Here is a 16,357-nt window from a genome sequence, read left to right as displayed (position 1 = left end):
CTCTCATTAAGAACACTTGAAAGTCCAGAAATGCTTCTTTTCAGTCCCCAGTGCAGCTGATCTCCTCCCGGAGGCCTCCAAGGCCTCTATTCAAGTTGGAGTTGGTATCCAAAACAGAGATCATATGGTTGGTGAGAGGAGGCTGAGTAGCAGTCTCCTGTCTCCACCAAGGCCAGTGGGAGGGATGAGACGAATCTGCACTGGGAGGGACACAGGCTGGACGTGGACTTTTAAAGCAGGAAATGACCTTGATAACCCTCAAGCACAGAGCCTCCCAAACTGACCGAGAAACAGGTTGTGAAGGACAGAGGGAATTTTACCCCAGAAGACACAGGGATGGGCCATAAGCTCCCACACACTGGACATCCTTGAAATCTGTTTTGTCTTTTGAATTATGTAAATTTTTCATTCTACTCCATCATATATCGTTTGTTTAATATTAAAATAAGATTTTCCCTCAAAACCTTTGAGTAAAATCGATAGCTCAGGAAAATACGTTAAATTTAATCCTGTGGTTCCGAGCACCTCCTGGCACACTAGTTTGAGAAGTGTGGAGCTAATCTAATGACCTTTTTCCACAATTAAAGATATAATGGCTGAAGAGGTTTAGACACTTACCCAAGGTCACTTTTAGTCAGAGGCAGAGTTGAGGCTGACACCTAAGTCTCTTGCTTCCCAGTCGAGCCCACTTTCCACCAGGTAATGCTGCCTTCTTAGTTCTATCTCCCGGATGCTAGGCTTGGACACGTACCTAGCTCAGCGGTCTAAGATGAGTGTGGGCTTAGAGGCCAGCCCAGCCTCAGGCCCGGAGGCCGATCGTGCTCACAACCCCTCTGTGCACAGGGCTCTGTCAAAACGTAGCACTTGAGCATGATGGGCAGTTACTGGGACAGAGAATGAGCTGGTACTACCACTTTCTATTTCTATCTATACCCCACAGTGACTGGTTCAGGTATTCCTGTACCTTCAAACCTAAAATAATTGGATTAGTTCATAGCTAGAGTGGGAACTCCTCCTGTCTTCCTAGAAACTGCCTCCCTTTCTAATCCTGTTTCCAAACCCCTAAATCAAGAAGCTCTTTTCTGGAGGGAAGAAGCAGGGAGAATAGAAGGTTGTAGGGCTTAGAATGCCTCTCCTAATGTGGGCACCTAGGCTTTGGGTTATGGGTGGAGATACAGTGTGACGCAGAATTTGAAGGTCAGAGCTGTGATTTGATGGATAGCGTAGTATTCTTCCGTATCACCATCTTCCAAAATCAGATTTCTAGGAGGCTGAAGAAACTCTTAGGGGAAGAAGGGATGACCCAGACAGATGTGCAGGGAGTGAAAAGACAAAGAGGACAGTGAAAAGGAGGATAGAATCAGGGAGACACATTTTGGTAACAGCCAGCATGAAATACGAGCAGGGCAGTGTAGATGATAGAAGAGATGAGAAGAGAGTTGGGAACAGAGCCCAAGAGAAGGAAATGGGGAGGATAAAGACCTGCCATGCAAACCTAGGAGAGGGGCACTGGGATGGAACAATCATAAAAAAGGAGTATCACCGCTAATCATCAGGTGCACCCTGGGTGTCATTCCTGGTGAATTCTTCACACCTGGCTGGTTCCCGCTAGACCCCTATCATGCGCTAGGTGTCCATCTTCTCTGCTTGTTGAGTGTGGAATTTGCTCATCAAAGGCAAATTCAGTATATAGTATTAACCTGAAGCTATAGTGGAAAGGACTTTGTAATGCAGCCAGAACTAGGTACTAATCTCAGCTCTGCTACTTATATGTTGCATTGCCTGGGCTCTCTGAACCCCAGTTTCATAAGTAACTGTGAAGATAAAAACTCTGTTCCCCAGAGTTGTTGCAAAGATGAAATGTGAAGTGCTGGTCTAAACTAGGCTTTCAGTAAATGATAGTTGCTCTCCTTCTCTCTTCTTCCATATCCTTGAACCAAACATCAGGAAGAAGTACTCCATGGTCAAAAGAGAAAACTCACCCAGTGGCTCTGTGAAAGGGTATGCGTCTAGAGCACCATGAAGAGGAGGCCAAGTCCCTGCATCTGATCCCTGTGGGAGGCACAGGGCTCCACACCCATGCCGTGTGCCTCTCGCCCTTCATTCTAGTGGCCACAAGGCAGGAGGGTGTTGTGGGATCAGAGCCCATCATTGTTTTCCCAATTTGTCCTGTTAAGTCTTTCACGTACTCCCAACACTTCTAGCAAAATGATTGGCTCCTATCCCCTGCTGGCCCTGAATCTACTCAATGCTATACCTTTTGCTTGTACTGCTCCCTTCCCTGGAGGTGCCTTCTCTTTGACACCCCCAAACTCCAGTGTCCAAGGGTCCAAATCTTGCCTATCCTTCAGGCCCAGTCCCAATGCCACCTTCCTCTATAAAATCTCCCCTGAGTGAGACAGTCAGGTATGGAGGAAAAAACTCAACTCCTGGTTGTTTCTTACTCATAACAACCTGGTAATAAATGGGGATAATAAATAGGGATAATAACATTCCTACAGGGTTGTTTGAGGAATTATATGAGCTAACATTAAAATATCCCCAGCAACTTAGCCCAGTGCCTAGCACCTAACAGGTTCTCAATCAGTACACGTTCATTACCTTCTCAGCCCCACCCCCTTCAGCTAGATGTCACCTTTCCCTTTGCAAAGTCCCTCAGCACTTCATGGATCCCTGTTCCATGGCACTTATCACTTCTTGCCTGTTATGTGGTTGTCTCCCTTAATAGATTGTAAGGTCCTCAAGGCCAGAATCCACACCTAATTCACCTCCATAAGTCAAGTGTCTTGTTTAGAATCTGGCACCCTGTAAATGTTTATTGTATAAATGCTTGAAAACACAACTGAGACTGCATGGATCTTCCTGTGTGGTGGGTAGCATCATTACAGATGAGGACATTTGGTTTGTTTGCATATCTATTAGTGTCCATAATTAGTTATTGGGGTTTCCGTGGATATAAGGAAAAAGAGAAAACATCATAAGAAAAATCAAGAGAAGACACAAACAAGAAGGGGGAGTGAGAAGGCTCCAGAGGGAGAGAGGCCCTGGACCAGAGTGAAGTTCCATCTGTTGTACCCAGGCCAAGTGCTTCCACACATCCTTAGTCCTCCTGGAGGATGGAGTCCGTTCCCAGTGCTCTTAGATTGGCCCCTACACCTGGAGTGATTTGGGAGCCCCCTTCTGCTCATTTATTCACTCATAAACTACTTCTTGAGCACCTACTATGTGTCATACATTGTGTTAATCATATATCAGACTAATCAAAACATATTATGGCTGAATCCTTATTTTAATAAGCTTCTCTGTAGTAGAAGACACATGCTATACCAAGTAGACGTGCCATAAGAGATATAGATGGAGATATATATATATATAATACATATATTCAGAAAAGAGAGGCCTTACTTAAGGCTGTGGGGATCAGAGAAGGCTTCCTGGAAGAGGAGTCATTTGAACTGGGCTCTGAAAGATTTCATGGTTATGTAGAGACAAGGAGAAAGGGAGGTCAGGAAAAGAGACGAGCATGAACAATCACATGAAGGCAGGAAAGCATGGGTGTATACGACAGGAAGCAGGGGACAGTTGGTTTGTCTGAAGTTTGCCATAGGAGAGATGAGGCAGGAAATAAGACTGGAATGAGGTGTAGAAGCAGACCATGCAACTCTGCCAGACTGAGTTTGGCTTCTCTTTGATAGCTAGTGGACACATTATCTATCAAACCTAAACCCAAAGGTAGAAGGGATTGAGTTGGGAAGGATCTGAGATAGTTACAGTATAATGACAAGTGGAGTTTGGAGGCAGAGAGGTTTGGGAAGCCAAAGATCTAGATTTACCAAGTCACATCGTCTCTCGGAGCTTCAGTTTCTTCATTCACAAAATAAGGATTGTAATCTTAATACCTTATAGGAATTCCATGAGAATAAAACGTGAAAGTGCTTTGTGAAGTGGTGGATACATGTGCACTGATTTGTGATCAGAGGTGTAACTGAGGAAGAGTGATCCAGTAGCAGTGTAGGAAGGGTTTGGGGAGAGAAAGAATAGAGACAGGAGATGTGTAGGAGGCTGATGATTCAGCAAAAAGGTGTGAAGGACCTAAAGTAAGACAATGAAATGAAGGGGAAGAGACACAAGTAACAAATCCACAGCTCATGGCATCCGATGAATATTGAGATGAGGAAGGAGGGGAGTTTGAGATAATCCCTAGATTTTCAAAGGATGATGGCACCGTTAACTATTTAGGAAACCAAAGAGAGTCAGAGGTCGAGAAGAAAGGATTCATTCACACGTGGAGGTGGAGGCATTTAGGATTCGTGCCCCAAAGCTTCTTCATTCAGGTTGCTCTTGCCACAGAGAGAACAGATAAAGCTCTTTGCTCAGGGCTGCTTCCCTGCCCACCACCCCTCCCTACCCCAGCCTCACAGGTTTCAGGAGAAGGTGCACAGCTCTAACCTGCCCCCTCCACCACTGCGCCGCGGAGGGGCTGAAGCAACCTTTCTGGTCACTCAATTTGACAGAGTCCGCCCCTATGCCCACAGCTATTCCCAAACAAGGCTTGTTTTCCTCCTTCATCTTCTAGCAAAGGGGACAGCGAACCCAGAGGGAGCTGTGACCAGTGCCTTGGGGCTTGCTCTCTCCCACCTTTAGAAAAAAGAATTTGCAAACATCTGCACATGAGCAGAGCCCATGAGGCAAACCAAGGCTGCAGCTCTGACTCAGGCCTCTGTCTCTCTAAATCAGGCTTCCAGTCATCCCTTTACTCAGACTTTCTTGACAAACTGCATTTGGTACTGGGGAAACAGGTGACGTTCACAGTCTGTAGCCTTAAATTGAGAACTCACAGATGGCAAACAATGGTAAACAAACCATTGCAAAGCACGATGATGTTTGAAAATAGGAATGTGTACAAACCATGCTTAGTAAACCCATGCTGGGGGTGGGGAGTTAGAGAAGATGAGCTACTTCTTCGAGGGTCAGGGGGGCTTCCAAAGGGGCAACTAACACTTGAGTGAGTTTTGAAAGATAAGCTGGAGGTCATCAGGTGGGCACGGAGCGGGTCCAGTGCAAAAGCGGGTCCAAAGGTAGAAGGGATGAACAGCGAGGTGCTTTGTGGAGCTGGAGTCTACGATATGTGTGGAAGAGTGGCAAGGCCAAAGCCAAGAAGGAGGCAGAGACCAAATCATGAAGGGCCTTGAATGCCATGCTCCGAGCAGTGGGGAGCTGGGGATCAGTTTTACTCACAGGAGGAGTGTCTGTGCTGCAGAGCAGTCCTGTACTCAAGAAGGGCTCTGATAAACCCATTCATTCTGGAGAACAAATGACTCAGGTAAAGAAAGCAAGCTCTGGGTCAATCTGCAGGCAGGAAGCAGAAGGAGGGAGAGGTATTTGCTGAGGGAACGTGCTCGACATCACTGTAGGTGTGACTGGCCTTTGTTTTAGGGACTCATTAGTTTAATTTTTAGAGGAGAAAGAAGGTGATTGTGTCTGTTTCTGTCTCTTTTGACCACTCAGAAGCTGCTTTTATTTTCAGAATTCTTCAGCTACTGTCCCTGGTATCTGTCTGGGACTGTTTTGGGGGAAACAGCACCCTCTAGAGGAGAGAGTATGTGTGTTTCAGGTGGGGCAGCAACAAACCATTTCCAGAACTCTGGCCTGCTCCCTTCCCAGGGGCCCAGGGGGTGGAGTGTGGCTGATTGTTTTGTTTATGTGCTGCTGACTCTCACTACCGGGGAGAACAAAGCTGCCTGGCTCTGGGAGGTGGCACAGCAGCTGGGAGCAGCGGATAATAGCTGGAGGAGGCAGATACAAAGGCTGGCAACAGCAGGCACACAGCTGGAGGTGGCAGTCACAACAAAGAGGTCTAGCCAGTAGCCAAAATCTCCAGTGCCCCAAATCTGTAGCCTTAACGCTGGGCTCTGGAAGCTCCGGGCTCTGTCTTCTCTGTCTCAGCTGTGATCCTCTATACAGGGGACCACAGAGGCACCTCCTGAAAACAAGAGACTGTGAGAATGAACCTGGGATACACAGAAGGAGTTGCTACAATTTAAAAGTTCTGGATCAGAAGCCAGAAGACTTGGGTTCTGGTTCCAAAACTACTTGGAGCAAATCTCTCTGAACCTTAGTTTCTAATGATGCCTTTCCTACTTACCTCATGGTGTGGGGGTCAAATTACATGTTTCATAAACTGTAAAATGATATATAATCATAGACTATTGTCTTGGGAATGATAAGCAAGACTTTCCTCGGGCCCCAAGGGCTTCCATTTCCCCAGATATACAGTCTCTCTTCGGCACAAACAAAGCTAGGGCTTTGATGTGGGATCTCTGGATGTCATGGTAGAAGGGGGGGGGGGCGGGTAGAGATGGGGAGGAGGCAGGCATCTTGATCCTCTATGAATGTAGTTGGAAACTTAAAAACAATCTTTAACCTTCCCACCCAAAGCTTTAATCTCCTCTCTAGAATCTCTGCACAGCGCTCGTCCAACCTGTCCTTGAACACCTCTGGGGGCAGGCTACTCTCTACCTTTTGAGATGCTCTTTCTACATTTGTTACAATGTTCTTCATATCAGTCTGGAATCTTTTTCTCGGAGGTTTGAACTCACTGGTCCTGGTTGTTCCCCTTAGAGCTCAAAGAACAAATCCAAACCTTTGTTCACATGGCAGCCCTTCAAACCAAATATTCTCACATAGCCTTCATATCCCTCAGATCGTCTCTCCTCCCAAGTAAACTTCCCCGTTTCCTTCAAACACGTCTCATATGATTTGGTTCTGAATCCTCTCATGTCCTGATTGCTCCTTGAGACTCAATACTGCAGATGTGGGATCAACAGAGCAGAATCAACTGAATCCTTATTTTATTCTAGATACTTTAATTCAACTAAAGCAGCTTAAGATTGCATTGCTTTTTTTGGCAACCAAAAATAACTCACACTGGATTACTTTCTGCTAAAATGCCTAATTTCATTTTCATGGTTCTGCTTACGAGATCACATCTTTCCAATGCAGAACTTGCTCAGGTAATTTTTGGACCCAAATGTAATCCAACATTTATCCTTTTTGCTCGATTTGGCCCACTCCTCTGGCTCCTTTTGGATCCTAATTCTGCCTCAGACCTTTCATTTGCAGTCCGTCCCAGCTCTGTGTCATCTGCATAACTGATGGCCATGTGCTCCATATTTTTGAATAAAATTAGTGTTAAGAATCGACTAGGGCAAGGCCAAAGATAATGCTCGGTGGTACATTGCCAGAAAGCTGATTCCAGGCTATCATGATCCACTCACCAGTAACACTGATTTTTTATTTTTATTTATTTATTTATTTTGCGGTACGCGGGCCTCTCACTATTGCGGCCTCTCCCATTGTGGAGCACAGGCTCTGGACACGCACGCAGGCTCAGCGGCCATGGCTCACGGGCCCAGCTGCTCCTCCGCATGCGGGATCCTCCCGGACCGGGGCACGAACTCGTGTCCCCTGCATCGGCAGGCGGACTCTCAACCACTGCGCCACCAGGGAAGCCCTGATTTTTTAAGTCACCTAATTAGAGAAGCATTCTGTTCATTTTTCTCTGTCGTATCCCCAAGGACCTAACTTGAGATCTTGTCAAAATCTTGCTTAGATGCACTTTCTCTGTTGCATTTCTCTGATCTGCCAATTTAGTAACCTTGTCATAGAAGGAAATTAAGTTAGCGTGATGTGATGTTACTTGTTCTTAGTAAACCCATGCTGGGTCCTACTGATAACTACCTTTCCCCCACTCTGCCCAAGAATTCACTATCTTAATGTTCCATTCTAGAATCTTGCCTGTGGTTGATACCTTATCTGTTTGTCTGTAGTTTGTGAAATGTACTTTATTTTTCTTTTTGAAAATTAAAATTATGCTCACTTATCCACAACTTTCCAGCACTTCCTTTGTTCCCTAGAATCTGTTTTAGATTCCCCTGTTCCTCAAAATCTCCTGTAGAGGTTTCACATCTTTTCGCGAGTTTGAGGGCCAAATGAGAAGGCATGCTAACGTGTAAACTTTGAATGGTACATAGATGCAGGCTTTGTGGTGGTTGTTTCTTTTATTAATATTACTACTATTGAGTACTGAATGGGGCTTCACTTGGGCTCTAAATAACAATTCTTCAAACTTCAGAATTACAAAGCCTCCCTCTTGCTCCAAAGTAGCCAAGGATATTGGGAAGTGGATGGCATCCAGTTCTGGGCAAGGAGTCTCATGTGTATGGAAGTTCCAAGTGGGTGGTGTAAAATGGGCTCCAGGTTGCCTCTGAATATACTGGGATTCTCATCTGTTGGTGATTTCCAATTTAGTGTCTGCTTGGGTGGATATATGAATGGACCCAAATAATTTAGAGTTTCCCAGGGGTAAGGCCATGGGAATATAGAATAAGGGGCAGTGTGAAGAAGAATGATAAAATGCAGTGGTATAGACTTCTCAGAATGGAGAACGTGATGAGCCACTCTGTGTTCTCCAAGAAGAACTAAATTCCCCAGAGGTCACCTGCTCCTTCCCAGAAGGTCTGGCCATCAGATCCAGAGTCCAAGGGCTCAAGTGATTGCAATTCTTTCTCTGATGGAAAAGTACAAGTTATTCCTCGGGCAGGGGTGCCAGGCACTTTGTATTAAGTGAGTTGTCTCCTATTTCAGAGCCTTGTCCCACTTTCTACTATCAGAGTAAATAGCAATCCTGAATTTGAACTTGTGCAGACATAGCCACAAACTAACATACACTCCTAACTCTTCTACTTCACTCAGTCAAGACAATTTTGCCACCTACAACCTGGCATTTCTCCCAGTCCTTGGGAAAATGTTCCTGTGCTGCCAGGAGGCTTCAGTTTGATGTTTTTCCTCCACCATCGCTTGTTTATTTATTTATTTATTTTTGGCTGTGTTGGATCTTCATTGCTGCACACGGGCTTTCTCTAGTTGCGGTGAGCAGGGACTACTCTTCACTGTGGTGAGCGGGCTTCTCATTGCAGTGGCTTCTCTTGTTGCAGAGCACAGGCTCTAGGCACGCAGGCTTCAGTAGTTGTGGCTCCCGGGCTCCAGAGCGCAGGCTCAGTAGTTGTGGCGCACAGGCTTAGCTGCTCCGCGGCATGTGGGATCTTCCCGGACCAGGGCTCGAACCCGTGTCCCCTGCATTGGCAGATTCTTAACCACTGTGCCACCAGGGAAGCCCCAACCTTCACTTGTTTATTTTTGCTCAGTTCTGTCTGTGCTCTTCCCAACACCACCCCAGACCCTAACCCGGACCTAATTTCCCCAGAAGATGCAAATAGATGATGACAATAATAATGATAATGACAGTGATAATAATAATAGTGAAATGGGCTGGGTGCTTAGAGAACATCTTAAAGGGTAGAAGAATGGGTAGTTTCTGCTATCTTCTGAGCCAGGCGAATATCTTTGTATCACCAGTGGGTACTGATGTGGAGGTAGGGGAGAGAATGGAGAAATTAAGGGCATGTGTGTGTTAAGGGGGACTGGCTTGGAAGTTCAACAGGATAGTCTTTCTTGCTGCTGCCATTCTTGAGGGTGGGGAGGGATCCTATTTCAGAATTAGAGATCTTCACAGAACTGGTTTTGTGGTGAATGGAGACCAGTAGAGCCCTCTTTAGTCTCACTCCCACCTTCAAGGAACTGTGAACTCATTACTCTTTCTTCTCTGCTTCTCCTAAGAATTACAAATGTCAGACTGTACTGCAATTGTTTGCTTACTGAACATGAATCTTTCTCACTATGCTGTGAGTTCTTGGCGAGCAAGGATGCTGTCAGATTCATCTTTGACCTTCCAGCATCTTGCACTACAGCGCCTGGCATATAGCAAGTGCTCAGTAAACATTTGCTAATAAGAGGACAAATCAGTGGCCCTAAAATGAATGTTTCTTCTTCCTTCCCATTGGGTGGTGGCTGGGAGTTGCTGGATTTTTGCAATACTGCTCATTATGCTGTCTTGCTCTCTGCAGATGACGTCGGTTGCCAAGGTGTATTACAGCCAAACCACTCAGACAGAAAGCCGGCCCCTAATGGGCCCAGGGATACGACGGAGGAGAGTCCTGACAAAAGATGGCCGCAGCAATGTGAGAATGGAGCACATTGCTGACAAGCGCTTCCTCTACCTCAAGGACCTGTGGACAACCTTCATTGACATGCAGTGGCGCTACAAGCTTCTGCTTTTCTCTGCAACCTTTGCAGGCACCTGGTTCCTCTTCGGTGTGGTGTGGTATCTGGTAGCTGTAGCCCATGGGGACCTGCTGGAGCTGGGACCCCCAGCCAACCATACCCCCTGTGTGGTACAGGTGCACACACTCACCGGGGCCTTCCTCTTCTCCCTTGAGTCCCAGACCACCATTGGCTATGGCTTCCGCTACATCAGTGAGGAGTGCCCACTGGCCATCGTGCTTCTTATTGCCCAGCTGGTGCTCACCACCATCCTGGAAATCTTCATCACGGGTACCTTCCTGGCAAAGATTGCCCGGCCCAAGAAGCGGGCGGAGACCATCCGTTTCAGCCAGCATGCGGTTGTAGCTGCACACAATGGAAAGCCCTGTCTTATGATCCGAGTCGCCAACATGCGTAAGAGCCTCCTCATTGGCTGCCAGGTGACAGGCAAACTGCTTCAGACCCACCAGACAAAGGAGGGTGAGAACATCCGGCTCAACCAGGTCAATGTGACTTTCCAAGTGGACACAGCTTCTGACAGCCCCTTCCTCATCCTACCCCTTACCTTCTACCATGTGGTGGATGAGACCAGTCCCTTGAAAGACCTCCCCCTCCGCAGTGGTGAGGGTGACTTCGAGCTGGTGCTGATCCTAAGTGGGACAGTGGAATCCACCAGCGCCACCTGCCAGGTGCGCACTTCCTACCTGCCGGAGGAGATCCTTTGGGGCTACGAGTTCACACCCGCCATCTCGCTGTCAGCCAGTGGCAAATACATAGCAGACTTTAGCCTTTTTGACCAAGTTGTGAAAGTAGCCTCTCCGAGTGGCCTCCGTGACACCACTGTACGCTACAGAGACCCTGAAAAGCTCAAGTTGGAGGAGTCATTAAGGGAGCAGGCTGAGAAGGAGGGCAGTGCCATTAGTGTACGCATCAGCAATGTCTGATGGCTTGGTTCCCCACCTCCCCATCCCTCTGGTCTCTTTTCCCCTTTTGGCACCCTGGGTGAGGGATATTACCCAGGCATACTGGAGAGCCCCAGAAACACCCTTTTCCATTCCCTCTTCTTTAACCCAGAGGCCTGTGGGTAGTCTAGGCCAACTGGACTTCCTCCCGTTGTTCCCTTCACCTCACTGCACTTCCACCCCAAGATGCACACGTCCCTTAAGCCAGGATGGGGGAAGGAGAGGGAAGATTAGGCTGAAGTGGCTTAGAAGGCCTCAGCCATGCCTGGAGACTGACATTAGGAGGACCATGAAGTTGGATGGATAGGCTCCCCCGACCCCGCCACCTCTCACTGCCACCAGCAGAAAGTTTGGTGCTTTGAGGCTGGAGCCCCCTCCCTATCTTTCCACTTAGCAAGTTCCCTAAGGCAAGACTCTCTCTCTGATGGTCCCTTTGGGGTTTGTGCCCTCAGAAATATAGGAGTCCAGAATCATTTTATTCTGAAGTCTCTACCAAAACCTGTTGAAAGAAGCCAGGGTTTTTCATGGTGTAGTTAATTTCTGTTGGCAACTCCTGACTATAACCTGGGAACTTGGTCCCCATTGTTCTCTTTCTAGTTTCTCAAGTGGACACTTTCTTAGGATACCCAGTTCCCACATAGATGCCTCTGCTCCCAGAGAACTGCAGTTGACCCGGGAGATATAAAGCATACAGGCACAGCCACCACACCTGCTCCTGACCTGAATACTGAACTCTTCACTGTGGGGTGACTAATGCAGAGCTATTGTCTAAAACCTTGAACCTATCCTCCAGGCAGCCCTGGGGGGATCTGTTTCCCTGTGTCCCATGAAAGTAATGACCTTCCCCAATATGTTCCCCTGGAAAAAGTCCAACGCCCAGGCCCCACAGAAGGCTCTGGAAATGGTGTTCCAGATTACACTGTCCCTGGCTTCTCTGATTCTTTCCTGCCCAGCCCACTCTCACCTAAACCCAACTTTGGAGGAAGGGGGAGAAAATGCAAGGGCCTTCCTCTCTTACCACTAAAACTAGACTCACAGGGCACAGAGTCCCCAGGAAAGTTAAACCAACCAAATGGGATGAGTACACTCTCCGATTTCCAGACTGCTGTATAGAGCTTCTGGGAATTGGCAATGCTTTGTTAAGGTTTGGGCAGAGGCAGGACTCTGTGGCTGGCAGATACTATTCACCCTGTTACCCCTCCCAGTGCCCTTCTGAAAAGTGCCAGCTATTTTGTTAGGCAGTGCTGGGAGGGAAGGAAATTATACCTCCTGATCAAATAACCATGGTCTCCCTCAGCCATTCCTGAGACAGTATAAAATGAATATCAGTCTCATCTCTCCTCTCCTCTGCTATGAAGCCAGTTTCAGGCAAGTTAAAAGGCATACTTTACGAGATCAGACTCAAGCCACTCCTTGTTCCCTGATGGGGACTGTGGTATGGGGTCAGGAAGGGTGTATGGGCACCAGAACTTTCTCTAAAGCTCCAAATCCCAAGAGTGCTTCCTGTTCTCATCTAGGTACCAAGGGGCACTCTCCCCCACCCCAAATGGTTTGGCACAGAGTCCCTGTATAAATCAAGTGGCAGTTTATTTAAGGTGGACCAGCCAGTTGTTATAAGCTACACATTTATACAGAATGAGTACATGCATCTGTGTGCAGAGCCTCACAGAAAAACCCACAAAATTTGGAGGCTGGACCCATGGTCACCATTTACTACAACTGCACAAGATCCTCTTATATTGATCTCTCCTTGAACTCAACTAACTATATCTTGAAGATGAAGACCCTTCATTCTCTACTTACTGTAAACCCCACCATTACTCCCTAGCTCTCAAGAAAACAAGAACCGGAACAACTTGAAAATCTGAGACAGAGAACAGAAGGCAAAGAGCCAGCTTCTGGGCTCTCAACTTTATTCAAATGTTAGACTCACTTGATTTCTTTCTGTGTGTGTGTGTGTGTGTGTGTGTCTGTGTGCGCGTGCGTGCGTGTGTGTGTGTGTGTGTGTCTTCTTATCCATTAGCAAGTTATCCTCCATCAAGTTTCTTCTGCACAGAGCTGCTTCCCTCCTGAGGGAAACACTCTCTTCCCATTCCCCTGCTGTCTATTCCAAGCCTCCAGAATCCTCAGATTCTTGGATAACAAAATGAGAAGAGAACACTGTCTGACTTAACCTTTTTGATTCTCCTGCACGATTCCACACTTTCCTTTAAATTGCACTTTAAATCATACTCTCCTCTTAATACAACCTGGCTTATTCTCCCGTAAGCCCCATCAGAGAGCAATGCCCCTCTCCCTCAACCCTAAGTGGTTCTTTAGTCTACAGCCCCCCTCTCCTCTGAGCTGAAATTATCTTTCAGGCTATCAGGCAAGCTTTAGAAGCAGCCAGGTCTGATGAGAAATGGGATCCCTGACCACACCAACCATGGACTTGGAATGTCAGGAGAGCACTGGGCACAGATCTTAAGGGAGGAGATTTCAGAGGATGGGCAACACAACTGATGGGGGAGGATACTCAGGGTATGAAGATGAGGAAGGGTGGTGCTGCGGGATCTGGTGAAATCAATGAAACCCTTGAGTGTTACTTGGGCTAGCAGGTAAGAGGTAGGTGGAGGCTCAGGGAATTAAGCTATGATATATAAATGAAAGGTTTATCTAAGAAAGAGAAACAGATAATATATATATATATATATATATATATATGTAGACAGATGTATATAGATGTATATAGGACCAAATATACTGAATGTACAGAAAGAAAGTATTCAGAGAGCTTAGCATGGGGGCAGATATCTTGCTCTGGTTTGGGGGTAGGACTCCCCAGATTCCCAGACTTACAGCCAGTGATCCTGGTTTCAACATGGAAGTGAGATACCTGACTAAGGCTTTCAGGTTTGATGACGGGAAAGGGAGGGGTGGAAGCTGCTCTTCAGAAATAAAGAGGCGTCCAATGAGGTTTCTGACAAACCCTGCGCTGCTGACAGGACCAGGAAGAGGGGAGATAAGGGGAACATGAGGAGGGAGACACTCCATCTGTGGAAATCTAGGAGAATCTGCTACTTAGGCTGTGCGCTCCCATCCCCAGCAGTGTCCTGTGACTGTAGCACTTAAAAAAAAAAATCCTGTTTCCCTCTCTTAAGGTACACTGTATTCCCCCTTCCTCCACAGGGGTGGGGCAACTGCAGCTCCAGCCCCGGGAGGTGATGGCTGTTCAACTAAGCTGAACACTTCAGTGTGCGGGAGGCACTAAAGGGAAGCCTCAACTCTAGAATCTAAATGCCAGGACTAAAGAGCGGTTGGGCCCAAGATACTCCCAAGGCAGAGGACCAGATTTCTGTACGGTTGCAAACAGCCCAAAGAGAATGCCCTCTATGCTAGAAGAGTCCCAATCCTGGCATCTGAGCATGGGGGAGGGCGTGGTGCTTTAGCTTTGCACCTCTGTATGAAAATGAGGAGTGGGGGTACCAGCTGCCCTAGGGGATGGGGAGAGGCTTCTGAAATCTCTACTCTGTGCTTCACCTCATTACCTGCCCAACCTCCTACCCCAACCTGTCAGCTAATAAGACCATCCAGGGATTTCTCTCTGAGGCCTGAGAAGAGAAAGGAAGCCAGTTATACTATTGCTACAAGCCAGGGACACTGCCCCCTCCCAAGGCTGCTACCCTGGTCCTGTACCCTTGCTAGTTAACCTGGCTTATTTGTAAAATAACACACTACCTTTGCTGTAAAGTTAGCCTGGGCTCCGGCTCAGTAATGGCCAACTCTACTGAAGCAGAAATATCTAGGGATGGTTTTTCCATTCATTGCATTAAAGACTAAACCAGGTCAAATGTACCTAGGAAAAAAGACATGTGAGGTTTTTTGGTTTATTTTATTCTTGTCTGTTCAGAACAAGTTACTAAATAAAATGGCTGAATCTCTGTTCTTCACTCTAGCTTCTTTTAGAAATCAAAACTAATCCTGGGGACTTCCCTGGTAGCGCAGTGGTTGAGAATCCACCTGTGAATGCGGGGGATACGGGTTCGATCCCTGGTCTAGGAAGATCCCACATGCCAAGGAGCAGCTAAACCCGTGCACCACAACTACTGAGCCTGCTGTCTAGAGCCCGTGACCCACAACTACTGAGCCCAGGTGCCACAACTACTGAAGCCCACGCGCCTAGAGCCCATGCTCCGCAACAAGAGAAGCCACCACAATGAGAAGCCCACGCACCGCTATGAAGAGTAGTCCCTGCTCGCCACTAGAGAAGGCCCTCACGCAGCAACGAAGATCCAACACAGCCAAAGAAAAATAAATTAAAACAAAAACAAAACAAAACTAATCCTGTTACTAAGGCCTGAACTCACTGACCTACCTCTGGGAAAGGAGGGTGGAATTGAGCTGTGCTGGAAGAGCTTCTGACCACACAGCCAGGCCTTTCCCCTTTGGTGCTATCATCCATTCCCCCACCTCCTTTCCCACACCTCCCCTCATTAACTTCAGGGTCCTGTAGCAAATACCTTTTAAACTCAGTTTTTAAAGGATTACAAAAAAAGTTAAGACCTAGACATCTGAAAATTGGCTCAGGTTAATCCAGGAAAGTCAAGTTGCTTTGGAACCCAGGCACTGTCCCTTTCAGCCAGTGATCATGCACCCAACTTCCCTGCCACACTACAGTGCAGGTCATTTCTTATATATCCTCAAGGCTCTATATGACTATTCATTTAATCACTGGGCATTTCCTGGCCCAGTTCTCAAAGAAGTGGGTTTCTCTTCTATTCTTATCTATCAATAGCCTGAAAAAGGCCTGGCTATCAATATCCAGCCCTGAATTAAAGTAACAGACCCCTATGGTCACTGACTCTTGTTCCCCAGAAATGGAAGGACAGAGGGAGAAAACTGGGTCTCTTACTATCGTCAGTAAATACTTATCTACAACATTTGGGAAACACTGTTTTTTAGGGATGAGTCATAAGACATGAGAGATATATAAGATACGTGAAATATACAGCCCCATGACATATGAAGAAACTTGCCAACTTGTTAAGAAAATAAGATAAAATAACAGGTAGCATACATTAGGGCCAGATATGCCATTAACGACATGTTCTAAACAGTGAGATCTCTGTGGAAAACATTCCCCAGGGATAGGCACTAGGCAAGGGATGGCATCAATCTATGAGGTCTGGTTAGAACACATTTGACACAGGATTCAAGAAAAATCAACCGAGTTCCTATTACATGAAATGTACCAT

At 46.9% G+C, this 16,357-nt stretch overlaps 1 protein-coding gene across 1 annotated transcript in view; it reads left to right on the top strand.

Moving 5' to 3' along the window:
• Window positions 1-11,105, top strand: part of KCNJ10 (potassium inwardly rectifying channel subfamily J member 10) — a 28,408-nt gene extending 17,303 nt beyond the window's left edge. The window contains exon 2 of the mRNA XM_060088325.1: window positions 9,966-11,105. Coding sequence (XP_059944308.1) covers window positions 9,966-11,105 — 1,140 coding nt within the window. The remainder of the gene's footprint in view (window positions 1-9,965) is intronic.
• The last annotated feature ends 5,252 nt before the right edge of the window (window positions 11,106-16,357 follow it).

This window comes from Mesoplodon densirostris, chromosome 2 (assembly GCF_025265405.1).
Source record: "Mesoplodon densirostris isolate mMesDen1 chromosome 2, mMesDen1 primary haplotype, whole genome shotgun sequence".
In the NCBI taxonomy this organism is placed as follows: domain Eukaryota; kingdom Metazoa; phylum Chordata; class Mammalia; order Artiodactyla; family Ziphiidae; genus Mesoplodon; species Mesoplodon densirostris.
The sequence above is the reverse complement of the archived record's forward strand: the minus strand, read 5'-3'. Positions and strand labels throughout refer to the sequence as shown.